The sequence below is a fragment of the Camelina sativa genome, chromosome 13 (genome assembly GCF_030686135.1).
Source record: "Camelina sativa cultivar CO46 ecotype springtype chromosome 13, ASM3068613v1".
Classification (NCBI taxonomy): domain Eukaryota; kingdom Viridiplantae; phylum Streptophyta; class Magnoliopsida; order Brassicales; family Brassicaceae; genus Camelina; species Camelina sativa.
The window spans coordinates 1,225,418-1,253,054 of record NC_141892.1 but is presented as its reverse complement, the minus strand read 5'-3'; the positions used below and the strand labels follow the sequence as shown (position 1 = coordinate 1,253,054).

General features: G+C 34.2%; 2 protein-coding genes and 1 long non-coding RNA gene across 5 annotated transcripts; 1 reads left to right on the top strand and 2 right to left on the bottom strand.

The window, feature by feature from the left end:
• Positions 1-7,860: 7,860 nt before the first annotated feature.
• LOC104734391 (uncharacterized) lies at positions 7,861-11,049 on the bottom strand. Its single transcript, XM_010453958.3, has 3 exons — positions 9,882-11,049; positions 9,082-9,262; positions 7,861-8,632 (listed from the first exon to the last, which is right to left on the bottom strand). The coding sequence occupies exons 1-3, from the start codon at positions 10,758-10,760 to the stop codon at positions 8,139-8,141; spliced, it is 1,554 nt and encodes a 517-aa protein (XP_010452260.1). The 5' UTR covers positions 10,761-11,049; the 3' UTR covers positions 7,861-8,138.
• An 11,509-nt stretch (positions 11,050-22,558) lies between these two features.
• On the bottom strand, positions 22,559-24,997 carry LOC104734389 (uncharacterized). Its single transcript, XM_010453957.3, has 4 exons — positions 24,247-24,997; positions 23,744-23,854; positions 23,518-23,598; positions 22,559-22,892 (listed from the first exon to the last, which is right to left on the bottom strand). The coding sequence occupies exons 1-4, from the start codon at positions 24,499-24,501 to the stop codon at positions 22,815-22,817; spliced, it is 525 nt and encodes a 174-aa protein (XP_010452259.1). The 5' UTR covers positions 24,502-24,997; the 3' UTR covers positions 22,559-22,814.
• A 299-nt stretch (positions 24,998-25,296) lies between these two features.
• Positions 25,297-27,366, top strand: LOC147929100 (uncharacterized). Of its 3 annotated transcripts, none has more exons than XR_015578148.1 (3): positions 25,297-25,993; positions 26,258-26,301; positions 26,614-27,366. It is a non-coding gene; the product is annotated as an uncharacterized LOC147929100 (long non-coding RNA). The 3 variants fall into 3 exon arrangements; XR_015578147.1 differs by having other exon boundaries at positions 26,549-27,366; XR_015578149.1 differs by lacking the exon at positions 26,258-26,301 and having other exon boundaries at positions 25,668-25,993.
• The last annotated feature ends 271 nt before the right edge of the window (positions 27,367-27,637 follow it).

Genomic DNA, 27,637 nt, shown 5'->3' with positions numbered 1-27,637 from the left:
GAGAGAGAGAGAGAGAGATGTATATACAGATCTTTTTGTATGAGATTTTGTATGTATGTGTGTTTTGTAACATGTGTCTCGCTCAGTTTTCATCATCTCTATCAAATTATTTGAATACATGTGTGCATTGATGTGTGTATTATTCATGTATATGTATATCAATGTAAGGTTTTGTCTCACTTAGAGACAATAATAGATCGAGGTCCTTCTATTTGAATTTTGAGGTTTACGTTCAATATCTAATAAGATTTGTAGGGTTTAACCAATTAGCAGAAGATTGTCTTTGGTTCTCTGTATAATATTTACTATGAACTCTCATTATATGGATAATTGCACTGCAGTTTGCACATGTGACTCCATAATTGTACAACCTTTTTCTAGGATTTAATTTAAAAAAAAATAATAATAATAATCTAAAACTATAGCAGTGTGATTGATTACGTAGATATTCATTTTTATAAACCTACTTCTTATAGAAATAAAATGTCTCTATAATCATGAGTGTGATTAACTGATTATACAACGGGATAAATTTGTAGTATGGTATGGGCACGCAGACATAACATGTAAGTTTTGAACTATAAATTATACCTCAAAAAATCATTATTTTTTTACAATTTTAGACTTATGACGATTTCGTTGTCATGTTAACCAATTCATGTACCTTTTGTTTTACTTTTCAAATCTGCGATTCAGCTTTTAAAGCTTCGCATTTCTTTAAAAAGTTTCTTCTGCATACATAACTGTTAAAAATAAAAATTACAGAGGCATGTGTGTGAATTTATTAGAAAAATTTAATAGAATTAAGTGGCCGCAATAAGAGGGGGGTCCTCTGAAAATTACCAAATTATTGGCTTTTATGCTCCCCAACATTTCAACCTGTCTAATCCCTAACCATTTGGCTTTATTGTCCTTTTGACACTTTTATTGCTTCAATCCTAATGTTCACTAAGTTTTAATCCCTTCTGATCAATAATTTCATTTTCAAAACTTCATTCAATGAAATCAAAAAATTCAATTCCATATTCATATTTAAGAGCTTTTGTAACTATATAACTCAAACCCTAAACATAAACCGAGATCAAAGAGTTTCTCATACTGAGATCAATGAGTGTTCTTTGTACAGATATATATAAAACCAACATCAACTTCAATATCAAAATAATAGCCAAATGCGTATAAAATCTTCTAACGATTGGCGGTCGGATTTGGCCGTTATGTTCTGAATGATCCTGTCCAATTTCATGAATAGATGTTGGGGAGTTAGCGAGATGGAGTAATGACGTTATTACGTTCATGATAAAACATTAATTTGATTGTGAATGCATACATAAAATGTGATTGAGTAATGCTTCATAATTCTCAATGGTTAATAGTAGTCATTAATTAAAGTCTTTTAAATATTTAAAAAAAAAAAATCTATCAATCAACTATTAATTAAAAATGTTATCCGATTGAAATTGAATAAAAACAATAATAGTGAAAATCCGATTTAATTTGCAAATCTCATGAGTCATGACAATATGAAGATACATATATATTTGAACTATCCTATCAACTAAATTCCACAGTAATTTTTTGCACATGTCGTAACCCAATGAATCAGAGAATGTTTTATTAAAAAGAATTAGTGGACTAATGAAGAAAGAAACAAGATTATGAGAAAAAAAAAAATAGAATAGGAAAAAGAACAATATTTTATCATATTAAAATGACGAGCTGAAGACACGTGTCACATTCGTAACCGTCTATTATAGAGGACCCCTAAAAAGTTTTACCTTTTATTGACTTCGGGAGACTTCAACAGTCCCTTAGCAGACACATCCCAACGGCGTCGTTTTATTCGATTGTGCTTTGTTTATCTTAATACTCCCTCTGCTCTTCTCAGTTTCATAATTTTATTTCGATAGAAAGAATCTCAAGAAAATAATTGCTTCATCGATGGCCTGGGGACAAATAGACAAGTAGCTAGGGTTTGCATTTGTCACCTACCTACCTATTTATTGTTTCAACACCGCCAAATTAATTGACACCTTATCTTCTTCTTTTTCGTGTCTCTCTCTTTTTTTTGTTTTCATGATTTTAAGGAATCTAATTTAAAGAATTATAAATCATTCATATCTATAATTATTTTGATACTGCAAAAGTTTCTCACAATTGGATAATAGTATACAAACATAGCACAACGAAAGAGAAGATTGCTATCTTGATATATATTTCTACGTACGCAAATTTTATTTTCCAACAACACACAACATAATTAATGATATATATTACATTTAAACCGAACTGAAGTTAAAATTGTGACACTGCCACCAGAATATAGATATATTTTCAAACATTCTTAATTAAGTTTGTAAGTGTGGTAAACATATTTTTGTAATTATGTCCTAAATGATTGAAATAATAATTCACATTTGGCTAATACGAAACTAATTATTGTTCTTTTTTTTTTCTTTTTTTTTTTTGAAAAAGAGCTAACTGATTATTGTTCTTTGACCAAAAAAAACTAATTACTGTTGTATAAATTATGGTGAAACTTCGGAATATATTTTTTTCTTTCTTATAGTTCAAATAGTATAATTTATTTTTGAATTCGTAAGAAAATCCAATTACGTACAAACTGCATTGCGTCATCCGATTCATAATATGAGTTTGATACGCGAGTATAATCTGACTTAAGCGAACTTCTCTTTCTCATAATCACACTCACACATGGGTTTGAATGATCCTCTTTTCCCCTTCACAAATTCGAAAGGAGATGATGTATCCATTCTGTCTCTGTAGAAACAATGAGAATGTATTATAACAACTAAAATGAAATAGTTAATATGAATGCTTTCAAACCCTAAAAATATACTTAAAATTGGTACATTTACACCGCATTGACCTATATAGCTCAAGAAGTGGCCTATAATTTCCACATCGTCTAGAGACGAAGTAGCATGCTTTTGCGCGAAAGTGAGACTAAATCTGAACTCTACTAAGATGGGTCGATGTTATGGACACATGCATGCCATAATTTTTCAAATTAGATTACAATAATAACAGTACGCGGTAGGGCCTTTATTCATTCGTACACCACCATAGTATTCCTACATTGATTTTAAAAGTCGTACTTTATTACAAATAAAATGTTAGAATTTCTGTGAGGGTACAATTTTAGCTTAAAAAATTATTAAACAAGAGTTTCTATTAATTAATGCCTATCCGATATACAATACTCCATGAGTTACGTACCATCAACTTACTTTCACTTACTATACTAATTAAGTAGTTATTTCTCCGATTACAACATTAGCCATCGGGAATTTATCATATTCTACGGTTCTTTCTTTATATGAAAATGTCATGATTTTCTTTAAAGCAACCTTTGGTTTTTATTGAAAAAAGGGAAAGTTGCCTCAACCATGATCTGTTTTTTTATAATATATTTTTGTTCTATCATTGAAGATCTATCTTTTTAATTTGTTAACAATATCTATCTTTCCATAGTTGTGTATGAATCAATTTATTATATTCGTCAGCAATCATATCGTTTTAAACTTTGAATTTTTAAAACTGAAAGACATTCTTCTCACAAAAGTTGTGGACCACGGTGCAAAATATCATGAATATAGAGAGGTTTTATTTCCAAACAATCAGTCGCTAATGTTACTTAATTAATTTTTGACATGAGGTAGCTAGATGCCGACAAACACGTAATGATCATTCGGATTTATTTTATAAGATATACTCCTAAAGTGAAGATGTAATTATTTCTTTGAAAGGACAAACAAAAGCAACATATATGTACAGTCACATTTTATTTTCCAACTGCCTAAAGATATATATATATATATATATATATATATATATATATATATATAGCGAGGTGTTAACTGGTGTGGAAAGAGAGATGCGCAATCAATTCTTAATATTACAGAAATACCAAAAAAAAAAATATGGAAGTAAAAGCAGAGTACGTAGAGAGTGATGAAATCATGGACAGTGTATAGTAACTGTAAGAGAAGAAGAGAGTCCTTAATAAGGGAAACATGCTGAACAGAAGAATCTCAGTCTTGCTCACTCAGTCTTTTGTCTTAATCCCGACAAAATATATTAAAGAAAACCAAAGAGAAGCAAAAGTAATTCTTAAAATCTTTTTTAAAAACATTAAAAATATATAATTAAAGAGGAAAAATATTAATGAGAGTGTCTGAAACTCAGAGTGGTCAGACCTGATGACTTGCTTTTCACGTAGGTAGACGTTCGAGTCCATGCAATGTACACATATCTATATACGTGTGTTCATATGTACAGACACAGTGTTTTTTAATTTCCACCATTACTGCTATCTAACAGTTTCTATATTTATTTAGGATTGGTTGCTAGTAGAATAAGAACACTTTTAAGTATACGAAGAGGTATTATATATATATAAATATATATATATATATATATTTAATCTAAATATCATTTCAAAAATTATATTAAGGGATAGCTAAAATTGAGTTATATGAATGTAAAAAAAAACAAAAAGAGAGTTACGTGAAGAGATAGCTGCAACGAAAAGCTGTTGCGTAAAGTAGAAGACCAATTTCCTTGTTACATTCAGATAGGTTTTACTTATCATGAATTCGGAAAATTATTAATATATTTTTCTTATTTTCAAACTAACCTCAGTATATGTGTGCGTCGGAATCAATTACACAATAAAATACGCATATCAGGTGATGCAGCCTTCAGCAATCGAATGGCCTAATCTCTTACTTCTTTCGATGCACACGTCGTAAATCATGGCGCGATTATGACAACCATTCCCCAAATATTATATTATATGTTACTATTAAAAATCAAAATAACACTTTACAGAGGCATTTTATACATCACGGATATTTGACAACTTTCATGGTTTATATGTCATTGTAAAGTGTTATTTCAATTATAACATATTACAACTTAAATCTGAATCATGTGTTGTATACGCGTATAATCGACTGGAATACTACAAATTTTGGAAAGACACATACAAATTGAAGGCTTATAATCGATGTTTGATAAGAGGGGTACATTGATGGATGTCGATAAGAATGTGGGGTCACACCAACCAGCTGGATTTTGATATTTTTGCCTTTTTTCCTTAATATTTAGTTTTGGCTTTTCTTATCAGAATGATTTTCAAGAAATAAAATCAAGGAGGAAAGGTAAAAAGAAAGGTTTTATAGTGCGAAGGCCCATGTTGATGGAAGGTTTGAAACGACGGATGCATGCATTTGGGAACCCTGAAAGTATAGATTATATACACAATTTGGTATCAAGTTGAGTGATATTACATACTTTCACACTCATTGAGTATATAATCTCCTATTTGTATTGTACTTACATATGCTGATTTGTAGGTCCAATCGTTCCATTTAATTTCCGTGGTACTTACTCACATATCGTGTTTTCTTAAATCATACGTGTGATTTCAGAATAAAGTTTGTCTTTTTATCAAATAGATTGTTTGTTCAAAAAAAAAAAAAACAAATAGATTAAGATATAGCTGTTACCTGTTAACAATATAGGTAAAGACTAAAGAGACGTCCAGTATTGCATAATGTGAAACGAAGATTTTGACAATGGATATATTGTATGAGAATTTTTTTTTTGTATTTATGGTTATGGGAATAAAAATTAATTAGAATAATAAACATATACAGTATAAGTAAATGGGAACTCACACTAGTCCAAAACCCATGCACTTATAATAGTGTATGCGAAAATGGTTTACCTAAAAAAAGGAAATTGTGAAATTTCTACCATCCGTCGTATATATCCATTAGATTTAACTTGTAATCTTGAGTACTTGAAATTTTGTCATCAAAATAAGTTTTTTTTTTTAATTATGTATAAACAATAAGATCAAATAGGGTCTGCCATTAACATCGACCTTGAGAATTAGGTAAAGAAGTTCTATATGACTAGAAAAGTGAATCTGGTTGAAAGGGGTAATGCCGATTTCAAAAGGTAAAACGTTGAAATAATAAAAAAAAAAAAAGGAGAAAGCTATCTTATTTATTTGAATTTTAGTTTAACAGTATGTAATAATATTTGTGCAAATTAAAGCATACCCTTCTTTTTCATTGCCTTTTTGAATTTTGTTTTCCTTTTATAGATCTTCTCAAGATTTGTTAATAGAACAAACACTATCTAATTCTCTTATAAAGCATAGTTATTTAAAATAATTCTGTATATGAATATTTGTTCGATAAATCAAATGGAGAATTCAAAATGTATAGATGATTAATGATATCCCGATTTTGATTGATGTCTGAACTTTACCATTTTTTTGTCACCAAATATCATAGACTAGTGGCAAAGACTTGTAGTAAAAGAAGTAACACGAAGAGATGAAGTGGTTCCCTATAGCTTCGCTTTACAAGAAAGTAATCAAGAAACAAACTAAAACTAAATGCAAGAGACTTTCCACGTACAATAAATTGCAAGAAATATAACACTTTAAATTTGAGTAATAGGCAAAGCGTCGTTTGGATGATGCGAAAAAATGGAAGAAGCTAGGTTTCTGTCTGAGACTGATATAGTAAGATCAAATTTTCTGAAAGAAAAGAATTTAACTTGGTTGAGTTTTGGGGAGATGTTGATTCAATTCTTCATTTCACGTCATAGCTCATATAGTAAACTAAAAATTAAACGACTGACTGTATATATCGTGGGAATAAGCTAGCTTATGGAATCAATTCAAAGGTTGGTCGATTAATTATTAGAGATGAAATATATTTTGATTTTTGTTGTGGTGGCGGGGGACCGTAAGAGAATGATAGACCGTGACCCATATTCACGGGTAATCTCTTATATTAAATTATTAACCAAATATCTTCATCACTAAATATCATAAAATTATCCAATTATTTGTTAGTTAACTTATAATTACAACAACATAGCAACGCTTGAGCAGTACAACCATAAACCAATGCTACATGACCGTTTTTTTTTGTGAGTGTGTGTTCTCAAACCTAACAAATAAGTAGCTAATATTAATCGTGACTCTTTTTTTTTTTGTTTTTTTTGTCTTTGAAGTGGAAACTCGGAGTGAACTCGATTCGTATGAACTTTTTATTCAGGAAAAAGGGAAACGTTAACCGAGGTGTCAACGACGAAAGAGGAAAATAATAGTGGAGATGTCTTTTTCATAAAGATTATGTAGTATTTTAAACATGAGAACTATAGTTGATTAAAGACACCTTTTGACTAATTAATTAAATTTAAATTTTTTACAAAAGAGTAATAAAGACGTCTTCTCTCTAATGCCTGGATCCAGGCAAATATATATCACTGAATTAGTGCGAATCATGAATCATAAAGAAACATGTAAAAGATATACAAATCAATTCATGTTCTCATATTGTAAATTTCTAGTATCAAAGTTTTATTAGTTCTTTGTAAATAATAATAAAATTTTGTTCATCTAGTGAAAGATCTCTCCATGCTTGACAATTAGTTGAAGTTTTTAATCTGACAACATTGGACCACACGTATTACTTTCGACATCGATCTGAAATTCCTGTCATGGATGTAATAATAGTATTATCATTGGTTATATTGGCTCACTCAATAAATGGTCTTCTTCTTCTTTTTTTTTTTTTTTTTTTTTTTTCTGGTATATGAAAATAGTTTCTTAGAGCAGATATCGAGTTATACACATACATCTCTTTGAGCTTCTTGGGTATACAAAGAGAGGAAAACACCATCGAACGTCAGCTCTTGGGCCTTATAGGTCAAACAGGCCAGTGCATTTTATTGGCCCATAACGGATTTGCTTTGCACCCACTTTACCATATTTATTTAGGTTAAAACTAAAAAAGTAAATAATCAATGTTGAAATAAAAATCGTTTTGTATCCAAATTTTTATCTAATTGTCAACTACAAGCTACACTGAATCAGAGAACCCGACTCACAGAGAGTTTAGAGAACTTCACTGATCCTATGAATTTCTCAGTTACGCATAAGAAAATTACAAAAAATCTGAATACTCTCTCATCAAGCAAAACTTTTACATACACTCCCCCCCCCCCACCCCCCCCACCACCATCCATGATCCATCTAAACAACGCAGGTTAGTTTGTCATTACTTGCGACGGAATCTAATACCGAATCATCGATCTCCGCCGCCAATGTCTTGTGACAATTCTTCAACCAAATCCTCGAAAATCTCAAACTCTATATCCAAAACCGTCTCTGCAACTTCTGCGTCGTTCTTTGATCTCCATAATCCTAAACTCTCTGTTCTGAAATCATGTTCGACCATCATATCAATTGTGTTTGACTCCACATCTCTCCAAGATCTCAATCTCTCGCATACCCTTTTGGCTACAGCTTCATCGTCAAGCAAAACAATGTCGTTTTGTAATTCCTCTGCTGCGAGGTCCGAGATCAATGCTTCTATGCCTTCGGGAACTTCACTCATGTCTTCAAAGTACGTTTTTAGAACTCTCTGTGTTATAATCTCACAATGGTAATAAAGACTTTTCATATCTTCTTCCTCCTCCTCTTCCTCTTGCTCTGACATTCTTTTCTCGAGTTCCATGGGATCCAAACCCGCCAGTTGCTCGAATCTACAAAGCTTCTGTAGTAGCAGATGCTTTGCTTCTGTAAATCCAGATCCAATAATTAAACATTAGTCTAAAATTAGGCGTAAACACCCTAACTTGACCTACAAATTATTTACAAAATATGAGAATAGGAAATGTACCAATATAACAAAAAGGAACTATACACACAAAAAATGTGAACTTTCCCAAATCTAATAGAACTAGTCACAAGATTTTAAAAACCAAAAATGTCAGTGAGACACTTTAGCAAAACACTGTGATGTAAACGTCACTGAGACAATCAGACAAATTCAATAATAACAAACACTATTGGTGCACGAACACGTTACTGTTCTTTTTTTTTTTTTTTCCTCGAAATCATAAAATCGTACAAGAAGAGTTTTTTATATAACCATTTAAGGAGAAATCAACCAATAGTTTGGTAAGGTGGGAAAATTAAATGAGAAGCTGAAAAATTTGAGACAAAAGAGTGGTTCGAAAACGTACTTTGTACAGATCTGAAGCTGGAAGGGATGTTATTGTCATCCATGTGAATGTCTTCGTCATCGTCCTGAAATGGAGGGTCCAAAACTGATACTGGGCTGCACTGTTCTTTATCTTCTTCTTCTTCTTCTTCCTCCATTTCTAGTTTCTTTAGCTTATCTACTTCATAACTCTCTTTTTTCATCTGCTTAATACAAAATTAAGTACTTTAGATAACTTTTGAGATTATGTGCTTAATTCTACTGATTGTTTTTTGATTGATGGGAAATACACAAGACAAAAGACTTTGGACTCTATTGCTTAATAATTCTTTTGGTAGACGAAAACCAAAAAAAAAAAAAAACACAAAAACAAGAAAGAGAGATTTGCATGTCAGAGACAAGAGATCAACTTTGTTTTCAACAACACAAAAGGCTGAGTTAATTTTCGAAAAGACGAAATTTACATTTGTCTTCAACTGTTTTTGCATCTTCGAAAACTACCAAACCATGAGTTCGCGGGGTGTTTTTGTCATTTACTTTAAACTTTATTTACTTTGCAGCTAATTCAAACAAACTAAAAAGTCACTAATTACCATTTTTGGAAACATATTTGTATTTTCAAATTTGTATTACCATCCAGTTATTATTATGTTCATCAATTATTTTTTCTACCAAAAAAAAAATGTTCATCAATTGTTTCTTCTGACTTTTCTTTTTTCGATTTCTAACTAACGAATAATAATGTAATCATTATTAAATAAACTCTACCAAACAAAAAAAACGTAATCATTATTAAATAATTAATTGAAGAAAGAGACAAACCTCAAGACAATCGTGGCGTGGAGAAGCCGCAGGTGATGTGAAATTTGGCGTTCTGAAACCGCCGTTTGAAGGCATTGTTTGGAGAACAAAATGAAACGGGCTTTCACAATAACGTTTATCCTCGGCAAAATCTTGACCGTTCATCATCATCGCAAACTCATTTGAACCGTTAGATCTGCTGCTGCTTGAGGTAACCGACATTTCGAAATCAACGTCCCAAGATCTCTCTCCGTTGGTAACACTCTCTGACCAAACGCCACTACTACTAGACCTCCGCGAGAACTGCGTTTCAGACGCGGTTTTATGCGTTTGTGAGGAAACGTTTTCTTCTTCTTCTTTGCGTTTGGATTTTCTTGTGACTATTTTACGAACAACCGGAGATTCCCATCTCAACATATCTTTCACCGAAGAGGAAACGCGTCCACCGTCTTTACCGTTGTTGATTTCGCATTTCTTTCTGTGCGTTAGCTTCTTTAAAACTGAACCAAATATCCCGAACGCGTTTCCTGCGTTTCGCGTTCTTGTTTTAGACCCTTCCGAGCTCTGTTTCTGTATCCTAACCGCAGCTTCTAGTAGTATCGACGCGGTTCTCGCAGGTATGTTGACGAAGATCGCGTTTTGGCTACGGTTCGGCGACTTGAGTTCAAAGAGTGGTGACTTCTTCGGGTCGGGAGAATCACGTAGAGAGAAGAAACAAGCGTTGCGGCAGAAACGCGAGGGAAGTCCACCAGCGTTTTGAGAGATAGGTCTGCGTTTCTTGACCTGTAAATGCGTTACCGGACGATTGATTTGGCAACGCCGGTCTGAGATGTAACTCTGAAGCTGAAACGGCTCTTGATCTTCTTCAAGAAGATCTTTTAAATGTCTCTGAGACGCCATTGTATCAAAATTCCAAGAACAAGAAACAGAACAAGAACACCAAAAAAAGAACACAGAACTTTCTCGTGAGTTTATTCAAAAGTTTTCAATTTTGTAATTAAAGTGAAAGTTTCTGGAGTCAGATAGAGAGAAGGAGAAGAGAGAGAGAGAGAGATGTTGATGGTGGTGATTCAAAAATGTTGATGGTTTTAAAAGATCGAGGCAAGGGGCTAAGTAAAATAGTTGTAGGTAGGAGAGGAAGAAACAAAAATAATTGTATACTAGTATTAATTTTGTTTTGGTTAGTCTATTTTTTTTTTTTTTTTGTAATGTGTGATTAAATAAAGAGTACAACAACAAAATAAAAAAAATAATTTTAAATTCAGTAGACAAAACCTCAAAGTAAGAATGGGTGATTTAAGAGCACACAAACAATATAAAAAATAATTTTAAAATTCGTAGGACAACCTCAATGTTATTTCCAAAGGGAAACAAAAATAATAATATTTCTTTAATCTAATTGGTCCCCTTGACTGTAAATATTGCTCTTTCTTAATACAGTACGCGTAATATGTTTCATGTTAATTGATGTTCTTTAAGAACAATTTCATAATATCAATTACTACAATAAACTTATTGATATTGTAATATACACACTTACAAAGAAAATATACTTCTTTTTTTATAAATTTAATAAGAAAAACAAATAAGAAATCTACATTTTAAAACATAATTTAAGATGAACGTTTGTTTTGCTAAATCATCACTCAAAATAATTAATATTTAAGGAACATTTTTCCATGCCCATAAAATAATTAATATTTAAGTCATTTATAATAAAATTTAAACTCAACAATGGTCTCTTATTCAAATTTTGGGTGAGTTACTTGATGTCCATATATATTACAGAAGTAGAAAAGTTCAAAAATCCTCTTAAACGAGCGCTTATTTCAATAATAGCATCGAATAGTTGTTTTCATTTTTCACATTTCTGTGAAAACTATTCTTTTTTTCCTCCAAAGGACAAAAGCGTTGACGATCTCAAAGAGGTAAAGAGTTAAAAAAAATACAAACAAATGAAAAACAAAAACACTCGTGAGAAAAATGAAACAGAAAACGACAAAACAGAGAAACACGCATGCCCAATTTATTGTAGGAACTGCATTTTGACTGCATCTACTTTTTGTTTGACGACCCTTTTTCTCACCAGTTTCATATGAGATGAGGGTCCTTAATTAAACCCCAGTCGTTGTTTTTTTTTTGTTAATTCATTTGTTTTTGCTTCATCAATGTAAATGTTGTGTTCAAAAGTTACCACATGACTAGTCTAAAAGAATTGAAATATAAGATGAGAATGAGATACAGAAACTGCACATGAATTAATGAAATTAAGATTGACGGTTGTTTTCTTGGGGGTTGCAGGAGGACTATGGTAGCAAAAAAACTTACATATCCTCTTTCAGAGATGAATAATAATATGATAAGCCTTTAGATGGATTAATAAAGGGTTTGCTTTTTAACATTACATTGATGTAACTATGGATTAATAAAGGATTTGCTTTTTGACATTACATCGATGCTTTTTCACATTGGTGGCTTTTTGCTTATTCACGGTAACGGCTTAGTCTCCAACAACATCGCTCATTCCAGTCAAACTAGTTTCACTTCCAATATGGGTAATTCTAAAGGACGTCCCGCCTCAGCTTTACTCGCTTCCGGGCTTAAGCACAATAGCATCGGGAATAGGAGAGCCACTACACACGGAGAAACATCAGCTTCCTCCTCTCTCAGTGGACACGAGAATAAAAGTTGAGATATTGCTCAAAAAGGTTCTCCCTCAATCTGTGCTCGTAGAGGATGATGATGGAAATGAGGTTAGGATTTGGGTTGAATATCCTCGTCTGCCTCCCAAGTGCGATTACTGTGGAGAGTTTGGGCATTTATACCATCGTTGTCCTACTGCACCATTAATCAGCAGCAAGTCACCAATCATTGAGCTGAAAGATCAAAATACTTCCAATACCCCACTAGTATTGGAACGGAGTTAGCTCCTAAGATTCATGTGGAGAAAACTAAGGGGACAGATAAAGGAACACCGCCACCAAATGCAGTCGAGACAGAGGTTCCTGCATTCCTGTCTCGGAGTAAATCCTTGCCTATTGCTCAGTCAACTCATGTCTACATAGATTCACCTCCAGCTGAGCCTCCCAATGAATGGAAGATTGTAACACGCAGATCAAAATCTCCCAAGAAGAAAGGAGCGGCACATAAGAAAGATGACAACTCAGTTAAAGATCTTCCCTCGAAGAGCAGAGCGGGAGGGAAGGCAGAGGAAAGTAAGGCTGGACCCTCAAAATACCTGGAATCTAATCAAGTCAAAGCAAAGCTTGTGAAGGATCAAAGATCAGGGAAAGCTCCTAAGAGTGGGAAGAACGCCAGCAGTGGACGACCACCAGTCAGGGGTCGTCCCAACCATCATCCTTGAAAGCTTAGCTTTCAACCTTTTGCACACCGTCGATGATGGGTACGATTTTTTGTTATAATATACGTGGGCTAAATACCACTCAAAGACAGCAAGAGCTCAAAAGTTGGGTACTGTCTAAAAGACCTCTGTTAGGAGGCATTTTGGAAACACATGTCCAGGAAGAAAATGCGGACTTCATAATGTCAAATACTTTCCCAGGGTGGAGGTATGACATCAATTATTCTACTCAAGCAAGGAATGGAAGAATATGGATTATTTGGGATCCCTCTATTAATCTATAAGAGGACGGAGCAGGCAGTTATGTGTGGAGTGTTTGATCCTTCGACAAACCAATCATACTCGGTCACCTTTATCTATGCCAGGAATAACTTAACTAAACGACGTGAATTGTGGGAGTCGTTGGATGAATGGCACCATTATAGCACTCAGCAAAACCATCCTTGGATTATACTCGGTGATTTCAACCAAATCCTCCATGCACATGACCACTACTCTCTCTATCCTTACACTCTACCACTTCAAGGTATGGCTGAATTTCAGAATTGTATTGACAACTGTGAGTTAGTGGAGTTGACTAGCAGAGGCGCCGATCATACTTGGTACAATGGGCAAGGATCCAATCCAATTACTCGCAAACTGGATAGAGTTCTTGCAAATGAAGCATGGGGAGCAGAGTTCCCGCAATCAAACGCCTTGTTCGATGCGCCAGGTGGATCAGACCACTCTCCCATTCTTGTCACCCTCTCTTCGGACTTTGAAAGACGACTCATACCATTCAAATTATACACATTTTTTACCACGCATCCAGATTATGAAAATTTATTGGGTACTGCTTGGTCTCAGGAGGTTATGAGAGGATCAGCTATGTTTGCTTTATGTCAAAGGCTAAAGGCGGTCAAGATGGGGTGCAAGTCACTAAACAGAAGAAGTTTTAGCAACATCCAGGCAAGAACTGCAGAAGCCCATGATAGACTCACTAGTGTGCAAAACCTTATTCTGTCATCACCAACTCAGGCTTTATTCCTGGAGGAGAAGGAGCTCAGGAAACAATGGCTATTTTACTCGACGGCAGAGGAGTCTTTCCTGAAACAGAAGTCAAGAATAAGATGGTATGCGGAGGGGGACTCTAACACGAGTTTTTTCCACAAGTCAGTTAAAGCTCATCAAGCGAGGAACAGGATTTGCTCTCTTATGAATGACAACAATGAAAGGATTTTAGACAAGGCACAACTTAAGGTCATGATAGAGGACTATTATAAAAAGCTCCCAGGCACAAAAAATGATTCAGTTCAACCTCTATCAGTGGAGGAAATCAAAGCTCTAACCCCTTTCAGATGCGATGAAGATTTGGGGACCAAGCTGCGAGCAATTACTTCTGCGGAGGAGATCACTACAACTCTCTTCTCTCTGCCAAGGAACAAGGCGCTTGGACCTGACGGATTTACCGCAGATTTCTTTATAAATGGATGGGAGAGGGTAGGACCTTGTGTAATTGAGGCGGTAAGGGAGTTCTTCATCACTGGTAAACTTCTGAAGCAGGTAAATACCACCATATTGGCTCTAATACCAAAAAAGGTGACCTCAGAGAAACTGGGTGAGTTTAGACCAGTGTCTTGCTGCAACACAATATATAAGGTCATATCTCGTATACTTGCCAAGAGGCTCAAGCTTTTCACCAACCTGGCAGTTCAGAGGAATCAATGTGCATTTATAAAGGGGAGGTTACTATGTGAGAATGTTCTTTTAGCAGCGGAGCTAGTCACTGATTTCAACAAAAATGGGCATGTTACAAGAGGATGCCTCCAAATTGATATATCAAAGGCTTTTGACAACATCGACTGGGAGTTCCTCATTAACATCCTCAAAGCCTATGACCTACCAGAGGTGTTTATGGGGTGGTTGACAACTTGTTTCTCTTCTCCTTCCTTTTCGGTTGCACTAAATGGAGAGCTAGTAGGGTACTTCCAAGGCAAGAAGGGTCTAAGACAAGGAGATTCTGTCTCTGCACCCTTGTTCACTCTAGTCATGGACATCTTATCAAAGAAGCTGGATATTGCTGCTGTTCAAAACAGTTTCAAGCCTCATCCTCTCTGTGTTGATCCTCTCATTACACATCTCAGCTTCGCAGATGACCTTCTAGTCTTCTTCGATGGCACAAAATCCTTCCTGGCTGCAATTCTTGATGTACTAGAGAATTTTAAGTTAATATCTGGACTAGGAGTCAATCTCGCTAAATCATGTCTGTTCCTCGATGGAAATGACAGAAATGACATCAGTGGAATAGCTTCTCGGCAAGGATTATCACATGGAGCCTTACCTGTACGTTACTTGGGAGTTCCACTGATTACTCAGAAGCTCTCTCCGACTGATTATCAACCGCTCAATTATAAAGTTAAAGGAAGACTTTCGGGCTGGACTCATAGGCATCTCTCGTTTGCAGGTAGACTGCAATTGCTTAAATCAGTCATTAACAGCACCATAAACTTCTGGAATTCAATCTTCCTTCTCCCCAACAAATGTCTAGAAGAGTTGGAGCGTATTTGCAGTTCATTTTTGTGGAAGGGAGTGTCAGATTCAGCTCGAGGAGCCAAGGTCTCTTGGGAGATAGTTTGCTCTCCGAAATCGTCAGGAGGCCTGGGACTTAAAAGGCTGATAGACTGGAACAAGATTTTCGGTCTTAAGCTAATTTGGTTAATCTTCTCTCAGGCTGGTTCTCTAAGGGTATCGTGGATCAAAAAATACTTGATAAGAGGAAGGAGTTTCTGGACTTCAGATTTCAGGACCACAGGGAGTTGGATTTGGAGAAGGTTGGTAAAGTTGAGGGAACTAGCCAGATCCTTTATTCATTGTGAGCTTGTTTCAGGAACTGGAGCTCTTTTCTGGCATGATAACTGGACAGGGCTAGGACCTCTTATTGATGTAATTGGAGATTTGGGGCCGCGACTTTCAGGTATAGGACTCCACTTTAAGGTGATTGAGGCTGTTTCTAACGGAGAATGGGCGATATCCCGGGGAAGGAACCCAACTATTCAATTAGTCAGAGCTTGTTTGCTCAATATTAATCCACCAAATGATCCAGAAGGGGCTGACATCTATAGATGGAAGCTCACACAAGATCAACCCGGAGGTTCCTTCAATTCAGCGCTTACTTGGAGGAAACTGCATCCTATGGGCCCTGCAGTCTCTTGGCACACTCAGATATGGTTCAAGGAAAACATACCGAAGATGGCGTTTATGGCTTGGTTAACTGTGCTAGGCAGGCTAACCACAAGGGATAGACTGAGGAGTTGGAATCTACAAGTGCCCTCTTCTTGTCTACTCTGTACTATGGTTGGATTTCTTCGCTCCTCTTCAACCGAACTTACCATCTACCTTCACTGGTTGTTTAAATTGGATTAAGTCTCCTACCACAAATAGGAAGCTTAATGCAATTTGCAAACTGTTGTTCCAAGCGCTTTTATACAACATCTGGGCTCAAAGGAATGCACGGCTTCACTCTGCAACTATTCTCTCAGGGACAAGGGTAAGAAAAGATATCCAACTACTGATGAGACGAAAACTCACAGGATTGGATAGAGCTTCTTCCGCATTGCTACCCTCAGACATCAATGATACTTATCTCCACCACTGGTTCTCTAACTTCCAACCGTCATAACCTCCACTCTGCCTTTCAGTCCTAACTGCTTCCCAAATCGTTTGTTTATTGCTTCCAGTAACTTGTAAAAGAAAACAATTTCTCCATATATATAAAACGGTATCGGATTAAAAAAAAAAAAAAAAAAAAACTATTAGTGTAACGTTACACTTACATACATATGAACTTCAACATACAGAATAAGGGATAAATAGTTAGTATGTTTTAGCCTCATATACACGAAACGATTTTTTGAAAAGGGAATTCAAACTTTTACAATTGGAAAAGTACGTAGCAACAGCAAAAATAACTTTAAAAATTGTGATTTTTACAGTGCTCCTCGTGTCGTGCGTAGAGATTGGCCAGAAAAAAAAAGGGACACGGTACGAGCATTTTATACTAGCTTTCATATTTTCATTTTGATTGGTTACTCTTTCACAGACACATCAACTTTAATTTAAAATGAAAGAAAAAATTAAAAAACTTTTCGTAAACTTCTGTCTTTTGAAAAGAAGTAATTATATGATTGTGTTTCTGAGAATGGTAATTTTAATAAAGTTGATTACAATTATTTCCTCATATAGTTCCCAGATATATATTAAGGTCAGAGCAACGCGTGCCTTCCTTTATTTCCTTCAATCACTTTCTGCTTCTCTAGCTAGTGGTGGCGGGGGGTGGGGTTTCTCTTTTCTCTCTAATAAAATCGAATTTATTTGGACGATTTTTTTCTTCTCTGTTTTTTTTTTTCAAATTGAAAACTTGTGTAGGTCAAAAGTTAAAATAATATGATGTATTTCAAAAAGATGTTTGGTTATTTTTAGAAAATAATATACAGATAATTAAAACTTTGGTTTGATTGATTCAGAATCTTTGAATGGAATAACGCAATAGCAAAATTCTTGTGTAATTCTATCTACATTTGTATTCCAATCAGACAGCTTTGCAGAATTATATTTTTTGTTCTCTTTATACTGTTCCGTAACTTTCATAGCAATGCAAAAGAAGTAAAAAAATAATAACAATGGCATTCAAAATTTCTGCAGTTCAATACTTTTTTCTTGTATTTTTAAATGTATATTCTAAAGTTAAAATTCTTTTCTTAGTATTAAAAGTTAAGATTTTACTGTATGGAGCCATTGGGTTTGCGTGAAAAGGTCCAGCTTTTCATAATGGTCTTTTAGATTCGCATGAATAAACATAAAACTGTTGTAATTAACACGTTTAATTACCCAAGAAAATCTGAGATAAGCGAATTCCCATTCCGTAAAACTATATACAAGTTGAGAGTATCCTAGGCAGATATGAATTTTGTCATAAATATTTGAAAAAATCTATCACTTCATTGTAATAGTAGTAGTTTGACATTTGTTTCATGGGTCCAGCTTTGAGTTAGAAGTATTGTCGTTACGATTTTTTTAATTATTTATTGTTAAACATTTTAGACGTTCTATATGATTAAAAACATTTGATTTTTCACATATGTCGTAATTTCGGATAGTATTTGCGTCTAAATACTTTGTTTATATAGAAATTCATCAGTAGAAACTAAAGATGTTGTGGATAATGATGAAAACTAACGATCGTCTGCTCAAAAGCGATTCCTAATGTTTATACAGCCACCCAAAAAAGTGAGTTTTGTAATAAATAAAAATACCAAATTAATATTTATAAGGTGTTCCATAATAATTGGTTTGTTTTTTTTTGACATTTTGTGACATCACATGAGTTTCCATTGTCATTTGACGATTCTTAGATAGACTTGACAATCTGTTCATTGTGTTTTGCAAGAATATATTACAATTTTTTAGATATTTACTATTCATGATAATGTAACCAATCGCATGCTTGTAGTCTAGCGATAAAATGGAAGGCAAAGTATGTTCCATGACAGTGTTCAAGAAATGTTAACATCAATTACTTTCTATGATTAACGTACGAAAGAACATAAAAATGTGTTGAACCTCAGCCACTACATCTTTATTGGTGGCGTGATGATCAACTTTTTGATTGGGTCACGGTCACAAGTTTTTTTTTTGGGGGATATATGATAATCAAACTTGAAATGATTAGTCAGTATGGGAGAAACATTATACTATATATATGTTATAATAATTATATGTATTTTGGTATACCCAAAACATTTATAATGTCATTTAACAAAAAAAAATCCTAATTATTGTGCTTAACTGGCATAGAAAAAGACAGTTCTATGATTGAGACACTTACTAGAAAGCAACTTTTCATTAATTATACCAGTGTTTGTATAAATGCAATAAAAAGTATACTGACATTATTACAATTTACAATACAAGTAAAAAAAACAAAAAAAACTTCTACACTATGATATATAATGACATTTCGAGGGTACTATAATTTTTTCCTTCTGAAAAAACTTTATGATATATGCTACTCCAATTGTACAGTTAAACCAAGTGAATATGAGGCAACTCAAACGCAAAATTGTTTAAAAAGATTCTATTTTTTTTTTGGTCGGATGTTTAAAAATATTCTATATGTAAATAAATATGTACATCCCTGTGACTGTTGTGTATATATATACACGTAGACTAAAATGCCTAGATATTTATATGTTAAATATAAAATATATGTGCAATGATCGGAGTGGTAGGGAACTATATGGATTGTTATTACACGACTCTAGCTACTAATTAAGGTTTGAAACTAAGACAAGTCAGGTAGTAAAATCCCGACAACTTTACAAAAGAGATATATAATGAACATAATAAACATTAGATTTTAAGTTTATCTTAAGAACTAATTAATTGGTTATGAATGTAATCACCTTTGTATTTAGGTAAGGTTGGCGCTTCTAGTGGTTGGTGTTTGGTACGTAAGTAGCTTCTCAATATTCTTCTTGTTTTCGCATGTCAAGACAAACTAAGGACATACCCAATTTTATATTGTTATTCTTTTGCCCAACGTAATTTATTTTTCTTAAGATACTTTGGGTTCTCAATTATTAGTCTAATCACATGAATAATTTAGTTGTATTTTTGTTAGGTATTGACCGGCCGGGTAATTAAAGTCCAATCCAAATTGTACTTGTACTCGCAGTAGAACATGCTTTTTTTTTTGGGTGTTATGGATAATGAGTGGCAATGGAACATGTTAAATGAGGCTATCTCGTTTAATTATGACCATTCAAATTTTATTCTTCGTTACTGATTTTTTTTTTCCAGTGAAAAGCATGTCAAATCGTGCCATAATAAAATTAATATTCATAACTCAAAATGTCAATATGTTCTACTTTGTACCAAGTTTTAGAAACTCTTGACTATATATTAAAAAATCAGCGCGATAAGTCACGTTTTCGTACTGAGTAAAATATTCTGATGCGTGGTAAAATCTAATGATTCTTTTATTACGGTTATACCATCTAATTTTAAATTTGAAGTTAGTTATAGTAGTATATAATAAGTACAGTTTGTCATAATAAAGTGAAGTAATTGATTAAATAGTACTAGTACTTACTTCTATCTTATAAGACATGAGACAATAACATCGATTCATGAATATTAGAGAATCAAATTGGGGTCCATTAATTTTTTTTGTTTATTCACTCTTGGGTTAGTGAGAGAGCACCGTCACATAAAATAAAACTAAGGATAAGCTTCGTGTGCGTCCCGACACACGTGCGTACCTTTCACCCACATACCGACACGTGCCAAATAAGGGTCGGCGTTTTGTTCAGCCGCTTGTTATGGACGTCCATAATTCGCGGTTTGGTGACGTGGCCCGTTTCCTTCATTGGATTCTTTTTCTTTCGCGTTTTCGTCTCTTTTTTCTCCACGATTAATTTGCTGTTTTTTTTGTTTTGTTTTGTTCGTTTCAATAAGCCTACATTGTGATTTGTAAGCATACGATTAAAAAATATAAAACCTATACAAATATCTATCTTGTTGTTTGACGTTAATATTTGTAACTAGAAAGATAAATATTTGACACTGAATTTAAGATATGAGCAAGGTACACTTAATATTTTTTCTTGTACAAAGGTAGCATAAATAGGTTTTTTGTATGTAATTATGTAAATATGGGTGATTTGGTGTAGAAATGTCCACGTAGTTTCTTATTTTTAAGTTTATAGAACACATGTTTATTACTTATACCCCTTATTGATTGAAAAATTTAAATACTTAATTATTTGAATGCACGTTTCACTAATTTGATGTATACCTTCTTCCTGTTTTTTTTTTTTTTTTTTATTCTTTTCTTTTGTAATGGCAACTTGCAAGATTTTTGCGAATCTTATTTCTTTGAGAAGCTTCGCGGAGGAAGAAAACATACGAAGATAATAAGGAAACAGACAAGATATCTATATCAGTAATATAACCGTATCTGATGTTTGGATATATTAGTATATACGTAGACGTGTAGTATTGTTTATCAATTGTTGTATTGGTACGTATACGGCTATTCATGTGAACCGACGAGATATATTGAAGAGATATGGGCAGAGCCAAAAATAAGCATGTCCCAATACAATTTATGTTAGAGGGACTCAATAATAGCTAAAATATAAACACCAACCTATTTATTAGATACATTATGAATTATTGAAACAAAAAAATATTGGTCCAATTAAAAAAGTTTGTGACTTTTGACTTATTGTGAGACAATATGTCTCCGTATGTATCTTAAACTTGGATCGTGTCGCTTGATTTGTAGCTTTCCTCCATGCTCATGCACGACTGGTACATACACTCATTCAACGCACATCTCATTGAATTATAAGAAAATATTTTGAAGTCTAGTCTCTCTCATGTAAATTAAAGTCGATCTTGGTTTAAAAATAGAAACCTATCAATGTTTTTAACATATTCGGACTATTGCGGCACCGAACATTTTAGAGAACACACACTGACACACATAATAAATTTACACAGAGTTTTGATCTGAGTGAAAGACGGTGACATGCCTATATATGATTGATGTCTCGGCCATTTCTGCGAAAGGATCATACTAAACAAAATAAAACATCACATATATAAGATTTTATAAAATAATAGAGGAATATGAGGAGTATATGTAGTATAAGAAAAAGAAATATTTGATCGAGAGCAACAGAAAATGCGTTTGATATATATGATTACACATATATAGAGAGACATGAGATATCTCATTGATATATAGGTTTAAAACTTGGAACATTGTAGATATATGCTAAGTATTGATTAATTATTGTAGATGCATGCACTTTCAGATTCAATATAATAAAGTAAGAGATGCTCATACAAAGGAAACAGCGTTGATACTTCCACCAAACCAAACGTTTGATTATTCCATTTTCATTTGAACTCTATTTTTTATTTTTCTTTGTTAATTTTCATAGTATAGCAGATTCATATTCTTACAAGATATTAGTTATTTATTTCTAGTACATTATAGATTGAACTAGTAGGGGTACAAATACAATAGATAATGTTATATACATTACTCTCGTATATTGACAAGCCTTATTTCAAATACATTACTACTCTCTTAACTTGATCCTAGCATGTCTATGTCATCTATTAAGTATTAACATAGATAACATAGACATGCAACTCATGGTCAATTTGATTTTCTCATGTACAGCTGAAATTCTCAAGTCAGGATTTTCAAATGTGGTCTTAAAAATAGAATTAGAGAGATCTGAAATGGTTCATGTCTTCATGATATAGTCATGTATCTAAATGCTCTGGATAAACATAGTTGCTTTACATTATTATTACAATTCTGCCAATCACGTCGATAAATGTAGTGCCAAAGTAACTTTGTTACATTTTCTTTGCAACATCTAGTTCAAAACCATATCTTCTTACTCTTTATTTTATATATTATGTTACTACAAGCATAAAAGAACAATGAAAATACTCTAAACAGTGATTTTACCAGTGATATATTTATAAAAACTTTCAATAGCCCAATCCCAGTGACTGTGCTCGTCCAACACTTAAGGTTTGGTTAGATCAATGTTCTTGCTTAGCTCCTCCAGCTTCTTGAACCTCAGTTTCTCGCTTTGTCCCTCCAACTGCACGCATTCATCAAAAAAGAAGAAACCCCATCAAGTCTCAAAAACCGTAACAAAAACATATAAGTGACTATATAAACAACTCTTTTGATTTAGCAGTTACAGACAAAAATGCAAATAAACGCGTGATTGGTCTTTTGGATATCTGACTTGCGCAAAGAGAGGTTTAACTGTTTAAGATCATGTGCTGCATCTAGTTTGGAGGAACTAATTGCAGATATACAACTCAAATCACTCAAACATGGGGTATCCTAAATATAGAGTCTCTACTGGTCTCACTTTCAAAATTGCGGAACTCGTTTTAGAAACAGGATTTCAACTATTAAAGAATGACAAACTTGGCGACTGGATACCAAAACTCAGTAAGACAATTTAACCTATTTCAATGGGAATCTTGGAACAAAACTAGGGTTCTAAAGGAAGGTAATGGGAATCGTATGTCCCAAAACAGCTTAAAGCCTATCAGTTTGATGAACGAAAAAACAATAAGTTGGACCAAACACAGACACCATCCAGATAAATATATGGCATGAACAGACCAGTTGTAACGTTCCATTCAAACAACACACCTGATTTCATTAGGCAAAAGTAGAGTAGAGAGAAAAGTGAGAATAAATGAACAAACCTCCTGCAGCTTGGTGATCAGCTCCACCTTCTCCTTGTTCTTTTCATTGAATGCTTCAAGAGCATCCTTGTACTCTGTTTCCTGCATATTATGGAAAAAGAAAAATAGGTCAGCATCCTTAAGAATCCTGAATGTATCAAGTCAGTTTGATTTATGGGGGTATAAAAATGATTCTTAGTAGAGAGAGAAAAAAGCATTGAAATTCTCAAACACAAAAAACCCAAACCTTTTTCTGAACAGTATTCCCCAATGGCTTTAATTCTTTGTCAAGAGAATCAATCTTCTTCCGCACCATAGTAACTTCTTTCCTCATGGGATCAGCAAAACCTTCAAGTTCCTGATTTTTAACAATCAAAGCATCAAACTCACCAAACACACATCATCCACAAATCAAGCTTAGATCTTCAGCCATAGCTTCTCATCTTTCCCCAATCAGGTTTAAGATCATCTTTAAACACACAAATTATACTCAAAACTTTGAAAATTTCCCACAAGTCTAGAACCTAGAAATTGAACAAAACCCTAAAACCAGACTAAATCCAACTTTCTAATTTTAACAACTAAATCCGAAAACGAGATCGAAATTGTTCGCCCCATTTAGACTCTCTAGGCCCTAAGAACTTGATCTAAATCTACACTACGATGTAAAACCTAAAGCAGCAACTAAATCACACACACCAAACAAAAAAATCGAATTGAAATAATAAATGTATTAATTAGAAATCAAACCTCGCGAATCATAGCGAGACGCTTGGACTCGTCTTCAACACGACCAAGCTGAGCTTGAACTCTTTCTCTAATCTCCATCTTCTTCTTCTCGATCTCCTCTTCTTTAGCCTTAAACGCCGACAAAGCTTTCAACGACATCTCATCGTCTTCCTTCTTCATCTGGCTACTGAAACTCATACTCTCCGATAACTGATCCTTGAGCCGACGGCCTTGTTCCGCCGGCGCCGGCTGCGACGTCGTCTCTGTCGGTTGCATCTTCTGAGTTCTTCTTTCTTCTTTCTTCTTCCAAGAGAATTTGCCTTTTTAGCCGTTTATCTGATGCGATCTACGATGACCGTTGGATTCCTAATCCTAATTATAATGGGATGCAAAAAGGAGCGTGATTGACTAAACCGGATCCAAACCAAATCAATTTAAACCGGTTTATATTTCTAGAAGAAAAAGGAGCGTGATCCTATTTTCCTTTTTTTTTTCCATTCACAAACAGTTTTCCTTTTTTTATTCCGATCAGAGTCACACACGGTTATATAAACTGAGACTCTGTGAGAGAGAGACCCATCATTGATCGTTTGTAAACTTGAGTGTGTTCGATTCTTATAACCCAAAAAAATAAAAAAAAGCGGACAATATGAAAGCGAAAGTGAAAGCTATGTTCTCGAAGCGACGAACATGTGTCGACTCTGTTCTCAAAAGGTATTTTCTCGTCTCTGTTTCTTGTTGTTTCAAGGTGGTTTCCTCACTCAGTTTATTTATCATCTCTGTACTGTCGTCTGTAGATATATGGTTCTAAGTTTTAACTAGATGTGTGCGATAATAACTGCTTCGGCTTTTTCTCTGTTGCGGTGGAGGTGGGTCATAGGTGGCTGGCTGCTCTGTTGTGTTCCTCCGAGAATGGTGTTGCGATCGTAGGAGACGCTCCAAACCTTTTGGGCCCGAAGAAAGAATTTCTAGCCCATCAGAAAGGTGACAAGCCCATGAAGATAGTTGTCTGATTTCCCTTCTCTCGCTAATCGTATCATCATCATTGCTCAGGTTAATTTCCATCCCCATCTTATATTTTTTTTTAAAGTGAACAATGATTTTTCAAAAAAATTGATTTGTTTTTATTTTCAATTTTTTTTTTTTGAGATTTGCCTTTTTGAAAAATAAAAGTTTTTTAATAGTTATTTTGAATAAAGAAATATCCTAGAATAACACACTTTTAAATTTTTTTTCCAAAATTAACACACATAATTAAACCATTTTGAGAAATATCCTCAAATAGCACACTTATATTTTTTTCTTCGAAGATTAGCATACATTCTCAAATATTCCAAAACTAGCATTATTCAATTGATTATATAATAATAAAATTAATTATAATCTTTTTAGAAATTGGTCCAGTTCTTATCACCGATACTCATGAGCTCCTCCTCGTCTTTAAGGAACAACAACAACAACAACATTACAGGTGGTCGAGAAGCTTCGATCTCTTGACGAGTTCTACCGTCCAGTCCATTTGAACAACTCAATGCAGCTTGCCAATCACATCCATCACTCTCTCGATGCGTCTCTCTGCTCTTGAATCGGAGTCGTCGGATCTCCTTGAACTTCTCGCCGAAAAAGACAGTCGTACGTTGAGTCCCTCAACGCTTCTCTCTTCGATGTGATTCATGAGCTTTCTCTCGCCTATGGTGAAAAGGTCCATCTCAAAGAATCGATTGGCCATATTCAATTTATCTCACAAAAGGATGCATCTCAACATCAGGTAACTATCTCTTATATGGATTACCACTCTGGTTTTGGTATTAATATCTTGTCAACTCCTCAAGAAGAGAAAGTAGAAGTTTTAGATGTCTCTGAAATGGTTAAAGAGTGGTAAGCAGTCAACAAAGTTCACGACCAATCACTTTGCACACCAAGCGTTCGACATAATGCTTCCTAGAGGCCACCTAATTTTTTTTTTATGAAAGTCATCCTAAATTTTAAAGGATCCTTCCTAAATATCATTCAATCCTTCATGAATTTACAGGAGTCCCAAAACATTTTTTTTGAATGTCATCATGAGATCTCAAGGTACCTTTCCTGAATTTAAAAGAACCTTTTTGAGTCTAAAGAAACTATCATTTGCTTCCTTTAACATCTAGCTCAAATTATTCTACAAAATACACCATCTAATATATATGTAACATCAAAATCCTAATTTGAAAACAAAGAATCAACCCCTAAACATCTCAATCTCCTTAAGTATGACCTCCTTGTAGATATAAAAAACCATTACCCTACAAAAATGAATGACACAAACTGTTAAAAAACGATTCAGGGAGGCTGTCACAAATTAGATAGACTCCTTCTGTTTATTCGCTTAACCGTACTCCACCACTTTAGCTAGCCGCTACGACCTCCGCTGTCACAAGAAAAACTCAACCTTACTCTGAACTCACGACGAGACTCTCCGTGACTGTGGTCCTCTCAAATCGAATCAACACACAAGGAATATATTGTCATCGTTGTCTCAACTTGTTCCGGCGTTGACTGGTCATCTGTCTTGATTTGGCCTTTCTATAATCAAATGGAAGAGTTTGATTAGAACCCTGATCTTATCTCATCTCTTCCGCTCACGCGACTACCTCCGAATTTGAATAATCACTACCAAGACCACTAAGATGAAGAAGATAAGGATAATTATGAAGAAGAGGAAGATGAAGAGGGACAAAGCAAATTGAGTAAATAATGACATAATCTGGTACGGTTTATAGATTTGCTGGAGTTGGTGGATCAAAGACTCTTGTCATGATCGTCTAAGAGGAAGAGGAACAACTACAGAGATGGTGGTTAGAGGCGGAGGAAAGGAGCTAGAGACGTGGCAGCAGAGATGGTGGTGAGAGGCGGAGGAAAGGAGCGAGAGATGTATATATATATATATATATATATATATATGACCAATGATTTGATTTTGTATCTTTCTAAATTTCTATGAAGGTCATCCTGAAGTTCAGGAAAACCTTCCTCAATTTCAAAGAATCACCTATTCGAGCAGTATCCATATTTATACATTTATTTTTATATTGTACTTAAATGAAAAGTTTGTCTTACTTGGTTACATGCTCCTACAATACTCAAAGGTCCCGTCTTCGAATCCTTATGGGGCGTGTATGCTTTGTTTTCTTTATTTTCCTTTTATTTTATTTTGATGAAGGTCTTCCTGAAATGCGAGATCTCCTTCCTAAATATTTTTCTTGTGCGTAAAAGTAGTGTAATGTAACTGGGTTACCAACAAAAGTTTAAACGTTTCATAGTAATGATGGATGCTCGGTGTTGGTTTTTCAAGTTACAAGAATAGGAGAAGGGATTCTATGAGCTATCAACAAAAGTTTGAATTGAGCAAGGAAACATCTATGAATAATGATGT